Source organism: Schistocerca nitens, chromosome 1 (assembly GCF_023898315.1).
Source record: "Schistocerca nitens isolate TAMUIC-IGC-003100 chromosome 1, iqSchNite1.1, whole genome shotgun sequence".
NCBI lineage: Eukaryota > Metazoa > Arthropoda > Insecta > Orthoptera > Acrididae > Schistocerca > Schistocerca nitens.
This window is the reverse complement of record NC_064614.1, coordinates 642,789,845-642,812,532: the sequence shown is the minus strand read 5'-3', so window position 1 is coordinate 642,812,532 and position 22,688 is coordinate 642,789,845. Positions and strand designations below refer to the sequence as shown.

The 22,688-nt window shown below is 37.3% G+C and overlaps 1 protein-coding gene across 3 annotated transcripts in view; it reads right to left on the bottom strand.

Moving 5' to 3' along the window:
- Positions 1 to 1,145: 1,145 nt before the first annotated feature.
- The window catches only part of LOC126258146 (TBC1 domain family member 9), a 200,389-nt gene continuing 178,846 nt past the window's right edge, over positions 1,146 to 22,688 (bottom strand). For all 3 annotated transcript variants that reach the window (XM_049955619.1, XM_049955618.1, XM_049955620.1), the window contains 2 exons: positions 17,556 to 17,671; positions 1,146 to 3,436 (listed from right to left, as the gene is read on the bottom strand). In XM_049955619.1, coding sequence (XP_049811576.1) covers positions 3,203 to 3,436; positions 17,556 to 17,671 — 350 coding nt within the window. In that variant the 3' untranslated portion in view covers positions 1,146 to 3,202. The remainder of the gene's footprint in view (positions 3,437 to 17,555; positions 17,672 to 22,688) is intronic.

Sequence of the window (22,688 nt, the reverse complement as noted above, 5' to 3'; positions counted from 1 at the left end):
CTTCTTGACGGGATGTATGGAAAAGAATGAGTATGAATTTTCTGAAGTTTGTTGTGTGGACTGAAACAAATGCCAACTGATTAAAAGCAAATTAATTGGTAATGAGATATAATGGCCTTCAAGTGAAGAGTCCGATTCATTCGGAAAGATCTACATTGGTGTGACCCTACAATGGAAGGCTGGAGCTTAGGTCCATTATGATGTTAAGCTCAGCTCAGTTCAAGAAGTAATGGAGATGGAAGTAGCAGTGACCTGATTTAAAAAAAAAAATCAATTCTGTCACCTACACTGATTTATGGAAAAACCTACATTGATTTATGAAAACCACAGAAACTCAGTCAGTATTGGTGGCCAGGGATTTGAGCCCAATTCCACGTGAATTACATATCCATCCAAAATAATCACATACAGAGTGGTGTAACATGCTTTACTTAGTGTGTGGGTGTTACCGACAACATCCCATCACAATAGCACCAAAATTACACAATTTTGTCCTGATTATGACGAGTATCTTGTTCTCTTCACACTAGTGCGGACTGTGTACCATTGGTGCCTCTAATTCCTTGGTCAATGATTATGTCCCTCATCCCAGCTTAGCAAATCCATCTTTCTGCAGTACTGAGCAGCAGCCCACACAATTAGCCATCTGGTGAAGAGACCAACTGAGTCCATTTACTGGTAGGCATTGTCTTGAAAGCTGTTACATTGATTCTGCTACATTCAATGGCTGCCTCAGTTGTTGGACAAGCAGCTGGCAATCATTAACAGATAGTGGTATTGCTGAAATAGTTCTATCTTGGTATGGTTTCACATTGGTTGTAGCCATTGATTTGGAAACCATTCCACAACTTGACAGTGAAACTTTATGGCACATGTAGCATCTGCTATGTGTCTTCCTCTTGTGAGCCAACTTTCATTGTCAGATCATCCTATCCTCAACAGATGGGCCACCATGAACTTCTGTTGCACTCGCACAATATGTCATAAACATTCTGAAAGAGATGTTATCAGTTCTCATTAACCATTTCCTTTGATGATATTTCAAACAGGAAGGTGTTACGGTGGTAACATCTGCCATTGTATAGTTCTGAATACCAGTGTATTTATCCATGTATAGAATTTACAGTAGTGAAAGGCAACAACAGTTTATTTTAGAGCAATTGTTTATTTTCTTTTTACAGTATTAAACATGTTATTTGCTTTCAGCAAGAGTTTCCTACTTATCACAGGCTTCAGTTCCAATGAAGCCAGTGTACTTCAAGGAGCACCTTTGCATCTACACATACAGAACTAAAATTTTGACGAGAGTAAATTATGTAGCCAATAAAATTGTAAAAGATTTGTAAAAAACTGAAGGGCTTATGAGTCAAAAAATTATGTTTAACTTCAAAGATAAAATAATATATTTCTAAATATGTGTTTACCAAGTTTTTAGGTCATAAAACTCACCACATGGGAGGTTTAAACTGTAATCACAATGAAATATTTTAGCAAGAGGCATTTTCTTTAATGCACTTGCTAATAAAACTGTACTGTCAGGGACTAACAACATGGAAATGTATTTTTTCCTACACTATATTCAACTTTCATGAGAGCAGTGGAATACATACATAAATCAAATAAATAAAATGCAGAGTACAAGTTAATACTTTGATTAATATATCACAATTCAACAAATGTATTCAATATTTGTAAAGTACTGACTGTTAGTTGTGTTTTGTTCATTACAAACACTATATATTTCTATATTTTTATAATGGAACAAGTTAATCATTTCATATCGCTCAATACAGGGAAAAGTTAGATACATACATTAAAACCATTCTAAATCGCTGTTATGTACAGATGGGACAGTCAATAATTACGTAAGTTTTAGCAAAAACATCACTGACATCATTTAAATATAAGATTCTCTGCAGTCTTCACCATAACTCATGAATGATAATACACATATACAAACTGAATGCAATAAATCACAGAAATTAATCTAAATTTCAAAATAAAAATAAAAAATGGCCCACTTGAAGTCACAAAAGGTGCAACAGTAGCTTATGAAACAAAAATAAAATGCTATTGACAATTCTGAAGAGAAAGTAGAACAAAAAATGTGAAAATTTAAGTCAAAAAAAGGAGCCCATTAAGGGCCTTAGGCCTAAAGAGCTAAACATTCGACAGAAGCACTATTGTCTGTAGTTAATTACTATTACACATTCTCTCAGTCTGCCTCTCTCTGGACATAGAAACTGGAATGACTCTCTCTCAGCTAATATTAAAAAAAAATTTTCACGTTTGGATTACTACTCCAACAACTTAAACACCAAGGGTATTTTGTTTATAGCAATGTACATGCTAATGTCTGCACCTTTTATGCTAATAAGTGTATCTCATAATTGTTTTTATTTACTATAAATGAAGTTACACAGTGTGTACATGTGGTTACATAGGGGAAGTATACAGTTAAGACAGAATCCCGGTTTTGAGTGATCTATTAATGTAATTAAGGTATCACATCACCATAAAGAATCAATAATGCAAACTAACACCCTGACAAACTGGACACTGTTTCTGCAGTCTTTTAAACTACTAGCAATTCTATAAATCTCATTTTACTTTTACAGAGACTTGATACAATTTCTGCATGTCTGGCATTTTATACAGTGACCAGTATTGTCAGTAAATCAAATAGTCAATATTCACAATTCAAACAGCACTGCATGTACCAGGGAAATGAATTTTCTCCAGGTACATGTAAATCATATAAGAGCAGAGCTCAATATGTTGTATTATATCTGCATTAATGAACCTTTAAGGGACCACCTGGAGCCCTTTAATTGTAATATCTGAATTCGGATATCACACAATGATTTTTATAAATATAAACTGATTCCAGCAAAATGACCAAAACTGTGTGTGTGTGTGTGTGTGTGTGTGTGTGTGTGTGTGTGTGTGTGTGTGTTTTACAAAAATAAATACCAGTATGATGGAAAGTTATCCATCTTGTTTGCCAAGGAAGCCTTCAATGACTTGTTACCAGCTATTTCTTAACATACTACCACAATACAGCAAATATACAAATTTCTATTACCAGCAGTATAAAATACACTTGCAATTATTTGTTTCATAAAAACATGTACACTAACACAGGCCACTACATCTGCCTTAGAAAAGCTGTTCCACTGTACAAAAACAATGTTTATCTCATTTAAACAGTAAGACTATGCAGCCTATTAAAGCGACGGCCGCGGAGACGCATTATGCCATCTGCCAAAGATGTCCGTTGGCTGAAGAATTCAACTATTGGTTGGCCTGTTAGTACAGTGGCTAGAAACTGCTCAATACTGATGGACCAATATGGGTCAGCAGTGCTATTGCTGTTGCCATTAACCCCAGGGTTTCCGTTACGATCAGGTGTTGCAGTTACAAGAGCTGGCCCAGGCTGTAGAGAAATTTGTAGTTTTTTTACTGATAAGTATGCAATTTCAAGAAAGTAAAATGCAAGAATTTGATTGTTTCTCTGCAACAATATTCTAGGAGAAAGGATTAATTAGAAAACACAGTCTGACTAACAGGCATGAATGGTGATAATGATAATGTCAGTCCGCAAAATAAATATAGGCAAAAAGTTAAATGAAAGTGGATCAGAAGCATGTGTCATGAAAGAAAGAAAAAGTGGGAGGGGGTGGGGGGGGGAGAAAGAGGGGAAAAGAGGAAAGAGAGAGAGAGAGAGAGAGAGAGAGAGAGAGAGAGAGAGAGAGAGAGAGAGAGAGAGAGAGAGCAAAATAGATGTGGAATACTCTCATTATAAAAAAATTAGTATGTTTCCTGTACAGAAGGAGAACTAAGGTAAATAATGGATTAATAGCAGATGGATGTTGTAGTCGTCATCTGGTTTGATTCAGTTCTGCATGTTACTCTATCATCTCTGCAACCTGCATCCTTTTGAACCTGCTTACTGTATTCAGCTCTTATCTCCCACTATTTTTTTTACACCCCATATTTCCCTCCATTACTAAATTGGTGACTTCTTGATGTCTCAGAATGAGTACTATTGACCAATTCCTGCCACAAACTTCTTCCCTCCCCAATTCTGTTCAGTACCTTCTGATCAGTTACATGATTTACCCTCCTAATCTTCAGCATTCTTCTGTAGTACCATTTTTGAGATTTTTTTTATTCCATTTTTGTCAGAACTGCTTATTGTCTACATTTCATTCCTGTACAAAGCTAACTTCAGACAAATACCTTCAGAAGAGACTTCCTACAATTTAAATTGAATTTAGATCTTGGCAAATTCCTCTTTTCAGAAAGGCTTTTCCCGCTATAGATAGTCTACATTTTATATCCCCCCCTACTTCACTGATCATCAGTTATTTTACTGCCCAGGTAGCAAAATTCATCTACTATTGTTTGTGTCTCATTTCCTAACCTACTTCTCACAGTATCACCTGATCTAATTCAACTCATTCCATTTTCATTTTCATTATTTTGCTCTTGTGAATGTTGGTCTTAAATCCTCTATTTAACTGCTCTTCCAAGTCCTTGCTGTCTCTGACAGAATTACGGTCTCATCAGCAAACCTCGAAGCTTTATTTCTTACCCCTGAACTTTGATTCCTTCTTCAAATTTTTCTTCGCTTTCCTTGATGCTCAATGTACAGACTGAATAGCATTGGAGATAGGCTACAACTTGGCCTCACTCCCTTGTCAACCACTACTTCCCTTTCATGATCTTCCACCCTTATAACTGCTATCTGGTTTCTGTAAAAATAGTAAATAGCCTTTAGCTGCCTCTATTTTACCCCAGCTATCTTATAATTTCAAAGAGAGTATTCCAGTCAGCACTGCAAAAGCTTTCTCCAAGTCTACAAATGCTATAAATGTAGGCTTGTCTTTTCTTAACCTGTCTAAGATAAGTCGTTGGGTCAGTATTGCCTCGCATGTTCCAAAATTTTTGACGCAACCCAAACTGATCTTCCCCAAGGTCCTCTTCTACCACTTTTTCCATTCTTCTGTAAATAATTTGTGTTAGTACTTTACAACCATGATTTAATAAACTGATTGTTCGGTAACATTCACATCTGTCAGCATGTTCCCTCTTTGGAAAAGGACTTTTTTACATACTTCCTGAAGTGTGAGGGTATTTCATCAACTATCTGATATATCTTGCACAGAAGCTGAATATTTTTTTTCATGTCTATTTCTCAAAAGGATCTTAGTAACTTGTCACACACAGTCCACGAGACCTATTCCTACTGTAGTCTTTCAGTGCTTTGTCAAATTCTTCTCACATTATCATATCTCCAAACACACATTAATCTAGAACCTCTTCTCTTTCTATAACATTGCCTCTTCCCTTTCTATAATACTGCTTTCCTTTGCATTGCCCCTCTATATATTCCACCTTTCAGTATAGCCCATACATCATATAATAAGCACATCAGACAAAAATTAGAAACCACAAGATAAATCACAATAATACAGTCGAACACTATATCTAACCTTGATAATGACCTCAATTCCGCAAGGAAATCATTGATGATTAGACCAATCAAACTACCAAATTGTGTTGATATTGATTACTACATTCTGCATCTATATACATACTCTGCAAGCCCTCGTATGGTGTATAATGAAGGGCAGCCTGTACCACTCTACTATTCATCTCCTTTCTTATTCCAAATGAAAATGGATGAAAAATTACTGTATATATGCCTCCATTGATGCACTGATTTATCTTGCCTTCACGATCCTTACATGAAATGTACGTTGGCGACAGTAGAATCATTCTGCTGTTAGCTGCAAATGCCTGTTCTTCGATATCTTCTGTTAATCTGACCTCGTGGAGATCCTCAACACTTGAGCAGTACTCAAAAATGGTTTACCCAAGTATTCTACATACAGTCTCCATTGTAAATCAGCCACAGTTCCCTAAAACTTCCCCAATAAACCAAAGCTCAACATTTGCCTTCCTTACTACCATCCTTATGTGCTCATTGCATTTCATATAGCTTTGTAATATTCTGCAATTCCATCCTGGATTTTCCATTGTTTGATTTGTAGCATTCTGCCTAGATATTTACTCAATGTGTCACACTGCACACCACTAAAACTTTATTCGAACATTTCAGATTTGTTTTTGCCCCTCACCTGTATTACTTTAAATTTTTCTACACATATTGCAAGTAGACATTCATCACAACAAATAGAAATTCTGTCCAAATCAACCCATATCTACAATATCTCAATGACTGAAGCACCTTAGTAAACAGTTGCAGATTGCTGCACATGCTATCCATGTACACAAAGAACAAGAACTTCCCAGAGAACAAGAACTTCCCTGGAGTACTCCTGATGATACCCTTACCTCTGGTACGCACTCGCCATAGAGGGCAACACACTAGGTTCTATTACATAAGAAGTCTTCAAGCAATTCACGTATCTGGGAACCTTTTTTATACATTTGGAACTTCATTAAAAGTCTGGAGTGAGAAATCATGTCAAACACTTCCCAGAAATCTAGGAATATGGAATCTGCCAATTGCCCTATATCCACAGTTCACAGAATAGTGTGCGAGAAAAGGGCATGCTGTGTTTTAGACGAGCAATGCTTTCTGAACCCATGTTGATTTGTGTACAGAAGCGTTTATGTCTCAAGGAAATTTATTATCTTCAAACTTGGAACATGTTCAAGAAGTCTTCGGCATACCGATTTTAAGTATTCAGGTCTGTTCCTTTACCCTTCTTATAAATAGGAGTCACCTATGCTTTTTCCAGTCACTTGGGACTTTGTGTTGCGCAAGATATTTGCAATAAATGCAAGCTAAATAAGGGATTAGCGCCAGAGAGTACTCTTCGTAAAACCAAATTGGAATTCCTTCTGGACACAGCGGCTTATTTGTTTTCAACTCATTCGCTCACTGTTTCTATGTCCTCCACTTGAGAACCTTTGCAACTGTAAGTTTGTACGATTGTCTTGTGCAAATGATTTTTTAAAAGCGAAATTTAAAACTGCAGCTTTCCTTTCGCTACCTTCTATTGCCACACTAGATAGGTCGATGAATGACTGGATAGCAACCTTTGACAAGCTTAGTGTTTTTATATTGAACTGGAATTGTCTCGGGTTCTTGGCAAGATCCTTCACAATGGTATGACTCTGGAATAGTACTATGCTTCATGCATCGATTTTCTTATAGATGCATGTATTTCTACTAACATTTGCTTGTCAACCTTAATCCACTTATGCAACACATATTTCTCCAGAGATGATTCACAATTTGTTTAAACCTTGTTCATAATTCATCTATGTCCATCACATTGGAACTAAACTATGGCCATTCGTTGCCTGAGTAGGATGCTAACAACTGCTTATCTGCTCTTTCCAGGATAAATACTCTCCTAGCCTCCTTGTGGATTTATTAACTTCAGTAACCATCTTTGCTATATGATACCATGATCACTAATACTTGTCTCTACACAGACACTGATACTGTTTCACCTGTTCTCAATTTAGTGGGCCAGTCAATATGAAATAGACTGCCCGAGTGTTCGTCGTACAAGCAACATGTGTGTGAATATGACTGTCATCTTGGAAGAAACGAGTGTCCACGGCATACTCATCATGAATAAGCAAATGAAAGTGCAACACTCGGTCACTGAGGTTGATGAAATAAACATTGTGGTTAATGTTCACTTGTAATATCTCTTTATATTCGATGAATTATTCTGATACAGTTCTACCCTTGAATGACGTTTACTAATTTTCTATCTTCATACTCGCAGAATCCATGCGAAAAGTAGTTCATACAATAGCTATGCCATGAGCGCATAAGTATTCTTTGTAGTACTCTCTCTGGTGGTTGTAAAAAAAAAAAAAAAAAAAAAAAAAAAAAAAAAAAAAAAAAAAAAAAAAAAAAGGAGAGAGAGAGAGAGAGAGAGAGAGAGAGAGAGAGAGAGAGAGAAAAAGAAAGAAAGAAAGAAAGAAAGGTAGCTTCCGAGATTGTCTTCGTGCCGATTAGCCTGAGCTTGGTTTGGAAGAACTGTAATCTGATTATTGAGATTTATCACAGAAGATAACTGATACGAACTGTACGATTAAAAAGGAAATATATATAGATTGCTCCTTCAAATAAAAGGTGTGTATTTGACATTTGAGAATTAATGATATTTATCGATATATTGCGTATTTGTCAATCAGAAGGGAACTTCCGAAAGACTGGATACGAACCTGCATTTAATAATCCAAGAGCTCCATTACTTCTTTGGAAGGTTAAACTTCATCAAAGCCAAATATCCGCTTGATCTGAGGTTTCCCGACTGATTATACAACGCTCCCAAAATTACGAGGCATTTTATTTGTACAGATTAGCAGACTGCCGTAAAGCACGAGCCTCCAGAGAAGAAGAATCATCGCCTGATTTCATTCTAACAAGTAAAATTTCTGAATCATTTTGAGTGACTGAGCTATGACTGTGTTTCCTATCATGAATGATGGATTGCTTGAACTAATTGAGAACTACATAGGTAGGAGGAAAAATTATACACTACAGAACCACCTCTGGCCTAAATGAGGTTTAAATGCCTCACTGAGCCATCAGTGAATTGACACTACATGTCATTTCAAAAATTGCAAACCCACAACTTATCAGACCACATTACATACTTCCAGTCTGCTACTGCTCAGTTTCTACTTTTTTTGTCATATTTGAGAGATACTGCTTTATGTGCCACTGTAAGCAGTGATCACTACAATGTATAATACTCCAAATGTCTACTGGAAGAGATTCCATTTGCAGTGCTCACTCATAAATACATTGAGATGGACCTGCATTCACTAATAGCAGCACTTCTTGTAGGAGTTGAAATTAATTGTCGTTGACAAGGTGTGAGACTTTTCTCTGGTCTCTGTCGTTTATGACCACTGTTCTTATGACCTGTTACATGACTGGGGTGGTACTCCATTCTTTGTAGGAATGTTGAACAGTCTATCCACCAACGAATGGGGCAATTCCATTGATGGGTGGTCATAGGCATGTCCAAACAATTTCCTTTCACCACTAACACCTCTCCACACTGGCCTGTCTTGCTGCACTCATCCCATACAACCGACTGACACAGTGCCTCTTTCCTGCCAATACCTGTTATATGCCAACTACGTTGATCCAGAGTGATGAGTGTACTCTTCTTAAGGGGGTGACTAATAGTGAATCCATTGTGCTTAGTTAACAGCTTTGTTATGACATGGTGGGCAATGACAGGCCACAGCAAAACACATAAATATGTACTTAAATGCTATTATTTTAGCTTCCACTGTTTTAAAGAGAGAGAAGGAGGAGATTTGAGGAGAGGGGGAGATTGGCTAGACTAGGATAGGGATGGAAATTGGCCATATCCCATTCCTTAGTCACTTTATAGAAACCATAGAAAAAAAATGGTCACACATGGATTTCAATCACACTCCTCTCAAATGTTAGTCCACTGCCTTACTTCACTCGGTATCCAAGAATGAGAGGTTTAGGATTTACACTAACATACTTTGTGCACCAGGCAAGACTGTTCACTTGGAATATGAAATACAAACAATAAACTAGAAGAAACTTACTTATTTAAAAGATTTAGAGGAAGAGAGATTCAACAAAACACCCTATTATACCTTGTGTCTTTGTTGTTGTTGTTGTTTTCAGTTCTGAGACTGGTTTGATGCAGCTTTCCATGCTAATCTATCCTGTGCAAGCTTCTTCGTCTCCCAGTACCTACTGCAACCTACATCCTTCTGAATCTGTTTAGTGTATTCATCTCTTGGTCTCCCTCTATGATTTTTACCCTCCACACTGCCCTCCAATACTAAATTGGTGATCCCTTGATGCCTCAAAATATGCCCTACCAACCGATTCCTTCTTCTAGTCAGGTTGTGCCACAAATTTCTCTTCTTTCCAATTCTATTCAATACCTCCTCAATCCCATCTACCCATCTAATCTTCAGCATTCACCACATTTCAAAAGCTTCTATTCTCTTCTTGTCTAAACTATTTATCGTCCACGTTTCACTTCTATACATGGCTACACTCCATACAAATATTTTCAGAAACAACTTCCTGACACTTAAATCTATACTCGATGTTAACAAATTTCTCTTCTTCAGAAACGCTTTCCTTGCCATTGCCAGTCTACATTTTATATCCTCTCTACTTCGACCATCATCAGTTATTTTGCTCCCCAAATAGCAAAACTCATTTACTACTTTAAGTGTCTCATTTCTTAATCTAATTCCCACAGGATCACCTGATTTAATTTGACTACATTCCATTATCCTCATTTTGCTTTTGTTGATGTTCATCTTATATCCTCGTTTCAAGACACTGCCCATTCTGTTCAGCTGCTCTTCCGGGTCTTTTGCTGTCTCTGACAGAATTACAATGTCAGCAGCGAACCTCAAAGTTTTAATTTTTTCTCCATGGATTTTAACTCCTACTTTGAATTTTTCTTTTGTTTCCTTTACTGCTTGCTCAATATACAGATTGAATAGCATCAGGGAGAGGCTACAACCCTGTCTCACTCACTTCCCAACCGCTGCTTCCCTTTCATGCCCCTTGACTCTTGTAACTGTCATCTGGTTTCTGTACAAATTGTAAATAGCCTTTCGCTCACTGTATTTTATCCCTGACATCTTCAGGATTTGAAAGAGAGTATTCCAGTCAACATAGTCAAAAGCTTTCTCCAAGTCTACAAATGCTAGAAACGTAGGTTTGCCTTTTCTTAATCTTTCTTCTAAGATAAGTCATAGGGTCAGTATTGCCTCATGTGTTCCAACATTTCTACGGAATCCAAACAGATCTTCCCTGAGGCCAGCTTCTACCAGTTTTTCCATTCGTCTGTAAAGAATTCATGTTAGTATTTTGCAGTCGTGGCTTATTAAACTGATAGTTCAGTAATTTTCACATCTGTCAACACCTGCTTTCTTCGGGATTGGAAGTATTATGTTCTTCTTGAAGTCTGAGGGTATTTTGCCTGTCTCATACATCTTGCTCACTAGATGGTAGAGTTTTGTTAGGCCTGGCTCTCCCAAGGCTGTCAGTAGTTCTAATGGAATGTTGTCTACTCCCGGGGCCTTGTTTCGACTTAGGTCTTCCAGTGTTCTGTCAAACTGTTCTTCCTATTTCATCTTCATCTACATTCTCTTCCATTTCTATAATATTTGTCCTCAAGAACATCACCCTTGTACAGACTGTCTATATACTCCTTCCACCATTCTGCTTTTCCTGCTTTGCTTAGAACTGGGTTCCATCTGAGCTCTTGATATTCATAAAAGTGGTTCTCTTTTCTCCAAAGGTCTCTAATTTTCCTGTAGGCAGTATCTATCTTACCCCTAGTGAGATAAGCCTCTACATTCTTACATTTGTCCTCTAGCCATCCCTGCTTAGCCATTTTGCACTTCCTGCCAATCTCATTTTTGAGACGTTTGTATTCCTTTTTGCCTGCTTCATTTACTGCATTTTTGTGTTTTCTCCTTTCATCAATTAAATTCAATATCTCTTCTGTTACCCAAGGATTTCTATTAGCCCTCATCTTTTTACCTATTTGATCATCTGCTACCTTGACTATTTCATCTCTCAAAGCTACCCATTCTCCTTCTACGGTATTTCTTTCCCCCATTCTTGTTGATCGTTCCCTAATGCTCTCCCTGAAGCTCTCTACAACCTCTGGTTCATTCTGTTTATCCAGGTCCCATCTCCTAAAATTCCCACCTTTTTGCAGTTTCTTCAGTTTTAATCTACAGTTCATAACCAACACATTGTGGTCAGAGTCCACATCTGCCCCTGGAAATGTTTTACAATTTAAAACCTGGTTCCTAAATCTCTGTCTTACCATTATATAATCTATATGACACCTTCTAGTATCTCCAGGCTGCTTCCATGTATACAATCTTCTTCCATGATTTTTGAACCAAGTGTTAACTATGATTAAGTTATGCTCTGTGCAAAATTCTACCAGGTGGCTTCCTCTTTCATTTCTTAGCCCCAATCCATATTCAGCTACTATGTTTCCTTCTCTCCCTTTTCCTACACTCTAATTCCAGTCACCCATGACTATTAAATTTTCGTCTCCCTTCACTATCTGAATAATTTCTTTTATCTCATCATACATTTCATCAATCTCTTCGTCATCTGCAGAGCTAGTTGGCATACAAACTTGTACTACTGTGATAGGCGTGGGCTTCGTATCTATCTTGGGCACAATAATGCATTCACTATGTTGTTTGTAGTAGCTTACCCGCACTCCTATTTTTTTATTCATTATTAAACCTACTCTTGCATTACCCCTATTTGATTTTGTATTTATAACCCTGTATTCATCTGGCCAGGAGTCTTGTTCTTCCTGCCACCGAAATTCACTAATTCACACTGTATCTAACTTTAACCTATCCATTTCCCTTCTTGTGTCTTATAGAAAATAAAATTATAGAAACATTGGTTACAGCGATGTTCTGAGATGGTAGTATCCCAACTACACTTCACCCACACAGTGAGGAGGCTACTATCAGAGTACAGACATAGTTTTAGAGTGAAAACATGTTAATACTCAACATAGTTGCAGTGGAAACCAAGAAAAGTATATCTGAAGTATCTAATATCTTCCTATAGTCTGTCGGTAAACTGAAGAGCGAGCGAGCAAGTCCCCACTCCGCCTACCCAGGTACGTCACGAGGCGCTTCTACAGGCTGTTTCCCAACGTAGTACCGGTCCTGCCGCGGCGTGCGTTTTAAATCTTTGTCGATGCCGTGTACAGATACGTCCTGGCAGCGTTTATTTTTAGATAAATGCGTTAAGACCATAATGAATCCAAAAGACGATAGCTTCTTCCGAAACATAACATTATAGAGTAAGTAACATTAACGTAGGAACGGAAGTCAGGATTCTGCTACAAATACAGAACCGAATGCCTGTTCATGTGAATGTATGTACCCTCTACTGCTATTCGTAAAACGAACCCCATATGGTGCAATCAATCTGTAGAATTTAAGCCTTGTTCTTACTTTATGTTTCTATTAAAAGCAAGAAATTTCCAGGTAAATCCCATTTTACGCTGTGTCTTACGTAAAACATCTTTCTGCCAAAGAAAACAGATTTTTTTTCGACGGCAGTAAGTAATGTCCATAATGTCGCCATTATTTTTTGGTTTATGTGAAAGTCCTCCATCGTTTGTCGAATGACCGATTTTGTGAAACTGCCTATAACGAAGAGTTTCCTCCCAAACTTATCAGTTTTCCTTCGTGGCGGTTCCAGTAAACCACGCGGTTTATTTTCGCGTTTCTTCCTTATGCGTCCTATTGTGGCGAGGCTGACGTTTGCATAAATTGCAGCCCTCTGATTGGGACTGGTAATATTAGCCCGTAGTTCTTTTATGCCGCCTCTTTAACACATGATGTTGTAACATTACAGACAATCGAACGCTCGTTACTCCATAAATACCTCTTCTTCTCCATATTCTGCACATTTTCTTCCAATGCAGGGCGATTATCCATCACTTCCGGATGCCGAAGTATATCATTAAGCATACAAAATTAACTGTCTGACACTGGAAATTAAGATCCCACGAACAGAACGACGTGTATCACTGCTCGCTGATGTACACCGCTAGGCAGATAACGGGCAACTGATTTTGGGTGCCCCTGTAGGCCAGTGGCAGGGTTCTTCTGGGAAAGGCCACTTCCCCCACCAAAAGCACTGCTCGCTCTTGAGTTTACAGACAGACTATAAGCAGTGTGTCAGCTGTGTGTAAAGACTGATTATAAGCCATGTTTGTAACCCATTTGAGGAAACAGTGCTTATTCATATGCACTGCACCACTTTCGTACTAAGGTATGAGGATATAATTTTCATTATGTGAATAGCTGAAAAACTGAATTGTACATCAAGTACAATAGTATTATGTAAAAATAATTTGATCAATTTGTCAAGAATTGCAAATATGCTTTTAATGCCTTAATAATGATAGTGAGCATCACATGTAGTCCCCACACTAGCAGGAAGAAAGTGATTGCAACTGTTTGTCTCAAAAATTTTACAAACGTACAAGGACTGAATATCTTTGTTAATTTTAAGAATGACAAGAATGTTCACTGTAACAGCCATGTCTATAATTTATATTATATCTCTGCAATAACAATAATTTGCAATAACAATAATTAGCAATAATTTTATAAAAATTTTGTTCAGTGTTTGCTATGACCAGGTTTGTCTACATTATGGATATATCATAAAACTGAAGCTTGCACAGCATGTCACGAGTTAATATTCAACCAGATGAATCTCAAAATTGCTACTTAATTTGCCATTTGAAGCCTGTGAAAAGAATCCATGCCGTAGAAAATGAGTTCTCTTATGGCACCTACACGTGATCTCAGGAGGAGGAGGAGGAGGAGGAGCAGTTGTTGTAGTAGCAGTAGTAGTACTACTTGTTGCTATGTTCATTACTAAAAATGGTTTTATTCAGCTCTCCAAGCTAGTATACCTTGTGAAAACTGTCTGCATAACTACAGCAAAGTACCCCATCCACTCCTAAAAGTCCTGAAAATGGCTCTATATTCCTGGCATGTAAGTGCCATCATTACAATATTTATAGTGGCATGTCGAAACAACAACTGTAAACAATATGTGCATTTGACCAGTCAGCTGTGAGCAGGCAGTATTGAGAAGTGTGGCCATTGTGTACTGTTACATCACAGATTTCAATGGAGCAACAGCCTTTAATCAAGTGTTCAAGGCATTCTCCAGAATGTTTTGAATAAGGGAAAAATGTGTCCAAAACTTGTCCCACACACTTCGACTCCCAGGCAAAAGCAGTAATGTGGAAGCCTGCCACTACTTCATTAAAATTCAACATTCAGACAGTTCTTTTCTGAAAAATTAATCACAGGTGATAAGGCTTAGTGTTATCAATATGAATCTTCCACAAAATGACAAAGTGTAGATGTTCACATTTGGGTCAATGACATATCCATCATTCAAGGCAATGTGACACGCAAGTTGATCATCATTCCAAAGGAGGACTTTTCTGACAATTTCAGACGACTGTATGACTGTTTTGTGCGATGTACTCAAGTGGGAGAGATTATGCAGAACACCTGAAATGTTTAAACTGCCATCTTGACTTTTCTCTATTTGTTAGTAATCCAGTTTCGAAACTTTTTGGACTGAGGGGGTACATTCACCTGACTGTCCTTACTGCAGTCAAGCCTTGGTTTCTCTACACAGTTTTTACACCCAGCCCCCGCCCTCTCCACTTCTCTCCATAAACAAATCAACCATTCTTTGATATTTCAGAATGTGTCCTATTGAGTCATCTCTTCTTTTAATCAAGTTGTTCCCTGATGCTCTTCCCCCCCCCCCCCCCCCCCCCAAATTTTATTCAAAGCCTTTTCATTCATTATTTGACTTACACATTGAATCTTCAACATTTTCTGTAGCAATATATTCCTAAATCATCTTTTCACTTATTATCTGAACTGTTTATAATCCATTTTTTGCTTCCATACAATGCTACGCTCCCAAAAAATACCTTCAGAAAAGACTTCTTAACACTTAAACTTGTATTAGATGTTGAAGTATTTCTGAAAACGAGAAACACTTTCCTTGCTATTGCCAGTCTGCAGTTTGTATCCTCTCTTCTTTGTTCACTATCAGTTGCATCATTGCTAAACTAGTGGACATATAATGAATCCCACATATGCAAAACTGAAGCTCCAATGCATGAGTGTACAGGGATACTCTTCAAGTTGGGCATAAATGAGCACCTGTGTTAAGATTCAGCAATGGCCTATTCAAACAGTTTTAATGTATAGGTTAAGGTTGTTGAAATGATTCTGTAGGTTTTTGGTACTGTTATGTTTGAGGTCCTACTGGGCTTCATTCAGCAGTCAGGGATCTCTATTCAGCTTGCCGACGTCAACACAAGCTTTTGCCTGTAGTGTGCAGTACAGTATGCTTTGTCATGGAGTACAACCAATTGCAAGGTTCCGTGGAGGAGCCGTGAAATAAATAATGATGTATAATCTATGTAAAAAAAGATACCTATTTAAAAATGAGATAGTTTTGATAAAACTCAAGTTCTCAAGTTACATACTAAACTAGAATTGTACTTTGAGGGAATAAACCAATCATTATTATTGTCAATATGCCTCTCTTATTTAAAGTATAGATTGGAACATGAAGATCATCTGGTAGAAGTGAAAGTTCTGATTTTTTAAAAAATAAAAACACACTAAGACCAATGGAACCCTCACAAATGGATCATTTACTAGCTGACTGAAGAAGAATAAGAAGAGGAGGAAGTAGTAGCAGAAGCAAAAAATATTTTAATAGCATCAGACATAATGATTTTTGTCTCAGAGCCTCCTGTTAGCATTGTTCTAGGGGGGAAGTTTGGCTCTGTGGCTTAGTGGTCAGCCTGTGGTTTCAACATTCAGTGCTACCATGGAAAGACAGGAACTGGGTCCAATGGTGAGGACAACTGAGGTGAAACGTGAAGAAGCAGCTGCTTGAGTTTTGATAGTACATATTACTAGCTGCAGGAGTGGTGGGTGTGCAAATAAAAAATTCCTTGAATCCACTGATATGCTAGGCAGATAGTCTAGCTACTGTTGGTAGGTCAGTTTGATATCAGATGATGGCACTACATAGTTTATTAATTTATTTTAATTCATTTCTCCTCTGTGAAGCTACAAACTGCCACCTACTGTGGAAGCGATGAAGACCTCAAAAATTTCATGATGGTAATTCCAGTCTTAATTCAGTTAGTTCCAAAATAATATGAATTGGTGCTCCATCACATTCCACTAGTGTCAAAAAATTGAATTTGGGCAATGCTACCCAGCAAATGGAATAAAATATTGACCAGGTCTGCCAGTATTTCTAGCTGACTCCTTTGGGAATTAACACTAATCACACATCAGAGATATAAGAATTGTGTGTCTCCTAAGGCAAAACTGCCTAATTCTTTTCAGACCTGCAGAAAGAGAAGTAGGTGCTCTAACTTACCAGGTACTTCATATTTCACATTGTCAATGCATCACTCTGTAACACATTCTGGCAACATCAAAAGCTTATGTCCTGTCCAACACTTCCCCTAAATGCATATTTACCCACTTTCATTTTCTTGCCAGCTAACATGTTTCCACATCTTTTTCACTCACTAAAATGCAGGAACATAAAGTATAAGAAATTTAGGGACATGTGTAATTAATTGGCCAGTACAGAACTACTCAAACATGCAACAGATAACACACAGTCAAAATGAATAATGTGTGCAACAATAATATCAAAGAATTTAAATCAGAAACGGTTTACTGTGCAAAAGATAGAGCAGCACCCTTATCAACAAATAATTAAAATTCTATTCAGAGCACTTCCTTTATACTGATTCTAGTTTGTCTGTTTTTATCAAATCTTGCAAGGCAGGTGGAATATCAAAGAAGAAACCTTCCAATTTTGGCATGTGCTCTATACAGAAAATGTACTATGTGAGATTTTGCAAGGATACTATATAAGATATACACTTTACCTGTTCCATTCGTGAGCTCCAGTGAGCAGCTGCAGCATCAGCCAGGCTATCTACGGATTCTTCCCTTTCAAGATAGAACTTTTTCCCAACATCTCCCAACTGTAATAGCAGTGTTCCTAACACAGAGGAAAACAACAGTTCAATAGTGTGAGCTGTTTCACAAATAGGAACCAAGTAAATATTCAATGGATGAAAGCTATCTAATTTGCAAAGTAAATAAACTCATCCTATAAAAATATTAATTCCAAGTAACATGTACATCTAATGATTTGTGTATTCAGTCGGCACAATGTAGAGGTGCACACAATTATTGTGCCCTGACGGTAGTCATAGGATGAAAATGGATTTTATTACAATGTTTTTCAAAACATATTCTCTCTCTCTCATTTTCTAGGAAAATGCACTGCACCAGAAAATGTAAGAAGATATTATGATTTTCAAAATACTGTAAACTACCTGTGGATTGATGTGGTAAGTAATACAAGAAGATATTGTTACATCATAAATATTTCTTAAAAGAAAATCTCAAGATGATAATTCCTCTCTCCTTAAAAGTGATCTAATTCCCAGTTTCTAGTATTTTTAATGTCAATAGGACATTAAACTTTTGGCAATGGGACATTAAATTTTACTCATAGGAATATAAAATAAATTCACTTAGCAGTCCACCAAAATTAATACATTTCGTTACACGAGGATCACTCGGAAAGTAAAGAATGATTTGTTTTGACTTGTGACCATGTCTCCCCACCACCATCACTGGCCAACCACTGATCTTTATACCCATCTACCTCAGTTTGGGGGCTGTTATGATACAATAAGATTTTATACTTCTCAGTGTGGAATTTTAAAAGTGATTGGTCGGTTGATTGATTTGGGAGAGGGTACCAAACAGCGAGGTCATCAGTCCCATCAGATTAGGGAAGGATGGAGAAGGAAGTCATCCGTGCCCTTTCGTAGGAAAAATCCTGGCATTTACTTAAAGTGATTTAGGGAAACCATGGCAAACCTGAATTAGGATGGACGGATGCAGGTTCGAACTGTCATCCTCCTGACTGTGAATCCAGTATGCTAACCACTGTGTCATCTCGCTCGGTAACAAAACTGATAACCTCACCAAGTGAGAGATGCACAGTGCTATCTGTTTTTTGAATGTGCAAGAAGTCCAACCCATTGAAATTTATACGCAAGTAACTGAGGTTTATGGTAATATATTGAATGAGCAGTCAGTTTAAAAGTGGTGTACCATGTTTAATGACGGATGGAAGAATATTCACAATGAAGATCACTTGCACTGGCCCTCAGTGATGACTGACGGATTCAAAGCAAAGACTGAAACAAACATCAAAGAAGAAATGTCTTTCACAGTTAGTGGGCTACACTCATTCTTTCCAGACATTTCAAGAACTGTGTTGTACAAGATTGTTAATGCACATCTGGGCTATAAAAAAAGTGTGCGCTAGGTGGGTTCCTCAAATTGTCAGATGAACACACAACCAAATAAATGGCAGCTGCACTGAAATTTTTCAGTCACTACGAAAATGGTTGTGATGACTTTTTGAATCATATTGTCACCATAAGGGCAGTGGCCTACTGTCAGACCCTTCAACAGCTTGGTCACGCCATTAAAAATAAGCAGCACAGGACGATGACCAGTGGAATCATTGCCCTTCATGATAATGCACATCTGCATGGGGCAGGAGGGACATAGGACTTGGTTCACCTATTTCAGTGGAAAATGTTTCAACATCCGCCTTAAGAGTCTGGACTTAGCACCAAATGATCATCACTTACCCCTCAAATTGAAAGACCTTTTGAGTGGAAGAAGCTACGGAAGTTGTGATGAACTTATTGAAACAGTTGATCAGTGGTTCAATGAGTTGGTGACAACTGAGATGCAGAAGGCATAGAAAAGCTGGCAAACAGTACAACAAGGCCTAAATTTGAACAGTAACCATGTAGAAAAGTAACTTGTGTATCAAACTGTATGTAAAACACAGTTTTGTTTAATTATGCCAAATAAAAATTTCTGTAAAAAGAATTCATTACTTCTGAATGACCCTCATAGAAGCAGTAACTTAGGCCTCAGCCACAAAAATCACAAAGAATAATTCCTCAGATATCAAATTCTTGAGGTACATTAGTTCAAGCATATTAACTGTTTTTAATACTGTGTGTCAGCATTCATATGCACAATGTAAGAGGGGATTATAAATGAAGCTATTCAGTTCAATTCACGTTTTCTAGCAAGATATGTAGTGTGGATTTTCTATGTCAAACATTACAAATTTAACTTTTTTTATTTAAATCAACATAAAGATAGTGCATAAAGTTACCAACCATGAACCCTAAGAGGAAAATCCAGTTCTACATCTATATACTCTGCAAGCCACCTTACAGTGTGTGGCGGAAGGTAATTCGTGTACCACTGTCACTTTCTCCCGCTTTCCTATTTCATCTGCAAATGATGCACAGGAAAAACAGTTTTTGGTAAGCCATAGTGTACGCTCAAATCTCTTTGATTTTATCTTCATGGAATTTTCATGATTTACACATATGAGAAAGTAAGATACTTTTTGTCTCATTTAGGAATATACTGTCCCAGAAATCTAACAGTAAATCATAATGTGATGCACCATGCCTCTCTTGTACCGTCTGCCAGTGGAGTTTAATGACTATCAGTGTGATAGTTTCTCATTTACCATTAATTTGTTCAATCAATTATAATGTCCCACAGATCCTACCAAGAACAGCCACAAGTCAGGGATGTGAAACGAGTCACGGTATATTAACAAAAGAACAGGAAATCTTAAACTTACTCTTTATCCCATATAAACAATAAATAGTGTGTGGCTATTAATGTCTACTTCTGATGCAAGCATTGCTGCTTGTTTGAAACTACATATCAGTCTTTGTGAGATTAAGACAAACTGTTAGCTATGACCAACTTCTACGCCTAATGAGCTACCATGTGAATGCTAAGGTCGAGTCTGGATTCTGCTTGTTTCATTAGCAAAAATTAAAATATTTGAACTACCCTTTGAAGTCTTTGGAAGAGAATTTATGTCTGTAAAAACATGTGTGGGCCCAGTATCAATTCTTGTAAGAATCCACATATTATGTTCCCCCTTTGTGAGGTTACTTTCATGCCTGTGTCAGTCTGTCAATCAGACCCTCTGCTTTCTGTTACAAAAGTACGACTCCATCCTGACAAGAGGTATGTCACTAATGCGATAAAACTTAAAACATTCCCATTGATGATCTGTAAACTGTCATTACTACAAGCTTGTGTATTTCCTGATACACTATTGTAGGACAGCATTCAAAGGGCTGTTTGATACCATATTCATTAACCTGAAGGGCTTGGGATGTAACTCCATTTCCTGCTTTTACAGCCTGTCTCCCTTTCTTCTTATGGGTTCTATGGTAGTGTGATATGAACTTGTGTACATCAAGATGCACCTGTTCAATTTCAGTTGTTTCCATATGATGTTTTGATATGCATAACAAATCTGCTGAAATTCCACCTATTCTTTCATTTCACTGTAATGATATAAGAAGTTCTTCCTTTTTATTAATGAGGCTTACGATGTTTTGATGTAAGACACTAAATGCATTTTCTTTAATGTCCTTGGTCCAATCCAACCTACCGTATTTTGTTCTGCTAGAAGTTTTTTTTTATTTTTATTAATGGAATCATTCAGATGTAAAACATGATGTCTATGATTTGACCAAGTGAGGGGCAATATATAAATCATACCCATGTGTGAACATTCATCTCCCCTCAGCAATTTTACAACATTTGTATCAACACATTCCACCGAATGTTTTACCCAGGGCTTATTGTATCACTCAAAGAGTGACATGATCTTCATGCTAGTGTGAGCAGCATCCTCAGCAATGTGCCTAATGTTAGACTCAATTACACAATTGTGGTTACAGTCCAATCTTGCACTGCACTATTATTCCACACTCTTCTTTATCAAGACCCCTCCCTGAACAGCCAAATTGCAAGTAACATATCACAGAGCCATGTACTAAATGAACCCACTGCAAAATGGACAGAAGATGTGGGTCTAATATCCTATTAGCAATGAGACTGAGCACAAGCATGGACTGGAAAAGAAAATTAGCCACATCATTTTCATAGAAACCATCTCAGTACTTGCCTTCACCAATTTAGCTAACCAAAGAAAACTTTAATTTCGACAGTCAAATGTCGATATGAATATGTGTCCTTCCAAATCAGAGTCCAGTGTTTTAACCACTGTGCTGCCTCAGTGGATTTCATAAATACAGTGTTTTCCACAATTCAATAAACTGCACTAAGAGATGATCTGCTACTACAAATTTTATTTAAAATAATAAGAACAATGGCAGATGTGCTAAATACACTAAGAAAAGAAAAAAATGTATTTTCTAAATGTTCTGGAAGATATTCAAATCATCAGGATTAACACAATAAGTAGCATGAAAGGAGATGTGTCTTTCACCAGAAAATAATGGAATATATCTAGTGTTGGTGAAAGTCTCAGGTAATCACAGCTCTGCATTTCTAGTGCTTTCTCAAGTAAGAGATCTGCAAGTTGGAATGAATTAAATGATCAGTAAAGATATGGAACATACTGACTCCTAATTATTAGATTCTTGGTAGTTTAAAATTCTTCCAAAAGATAAAAAGCTACTGATGCAATATCAACACAGTTTGGACCTTCCAGATAAAAAGAACTATAATACAAAACATCAACAAATACCGTCTGGAAGTTTACAATTGTCACACTGTGCTCTAAGGATTTTTACTGTTGTTAATTTTTACCTACCAGAATCAAAGTGATCACCACAATACAGATGACTATTTTATAATCAACTCAATCATGGATATGGACAGTGAGCTGTTGTGTTAGAAGTTTGTGGAACACAATGGGATACCACCAATGAAAGTTGTTCCACTAGAATTTCATGGAATGGCTAGCCTCAATTTCAAATTTTCTGAAGCCTCAAGTTCACTTTATCAGATCTCCAGGGGTGACAATTGGTAAAAGCTTCAGTAATATCAATAGTTTCATGAGCACATATGTCCCAAGAACAATGAAAGATGAAATGAGTACACTATTTGATCAAAGGTATCCAAGA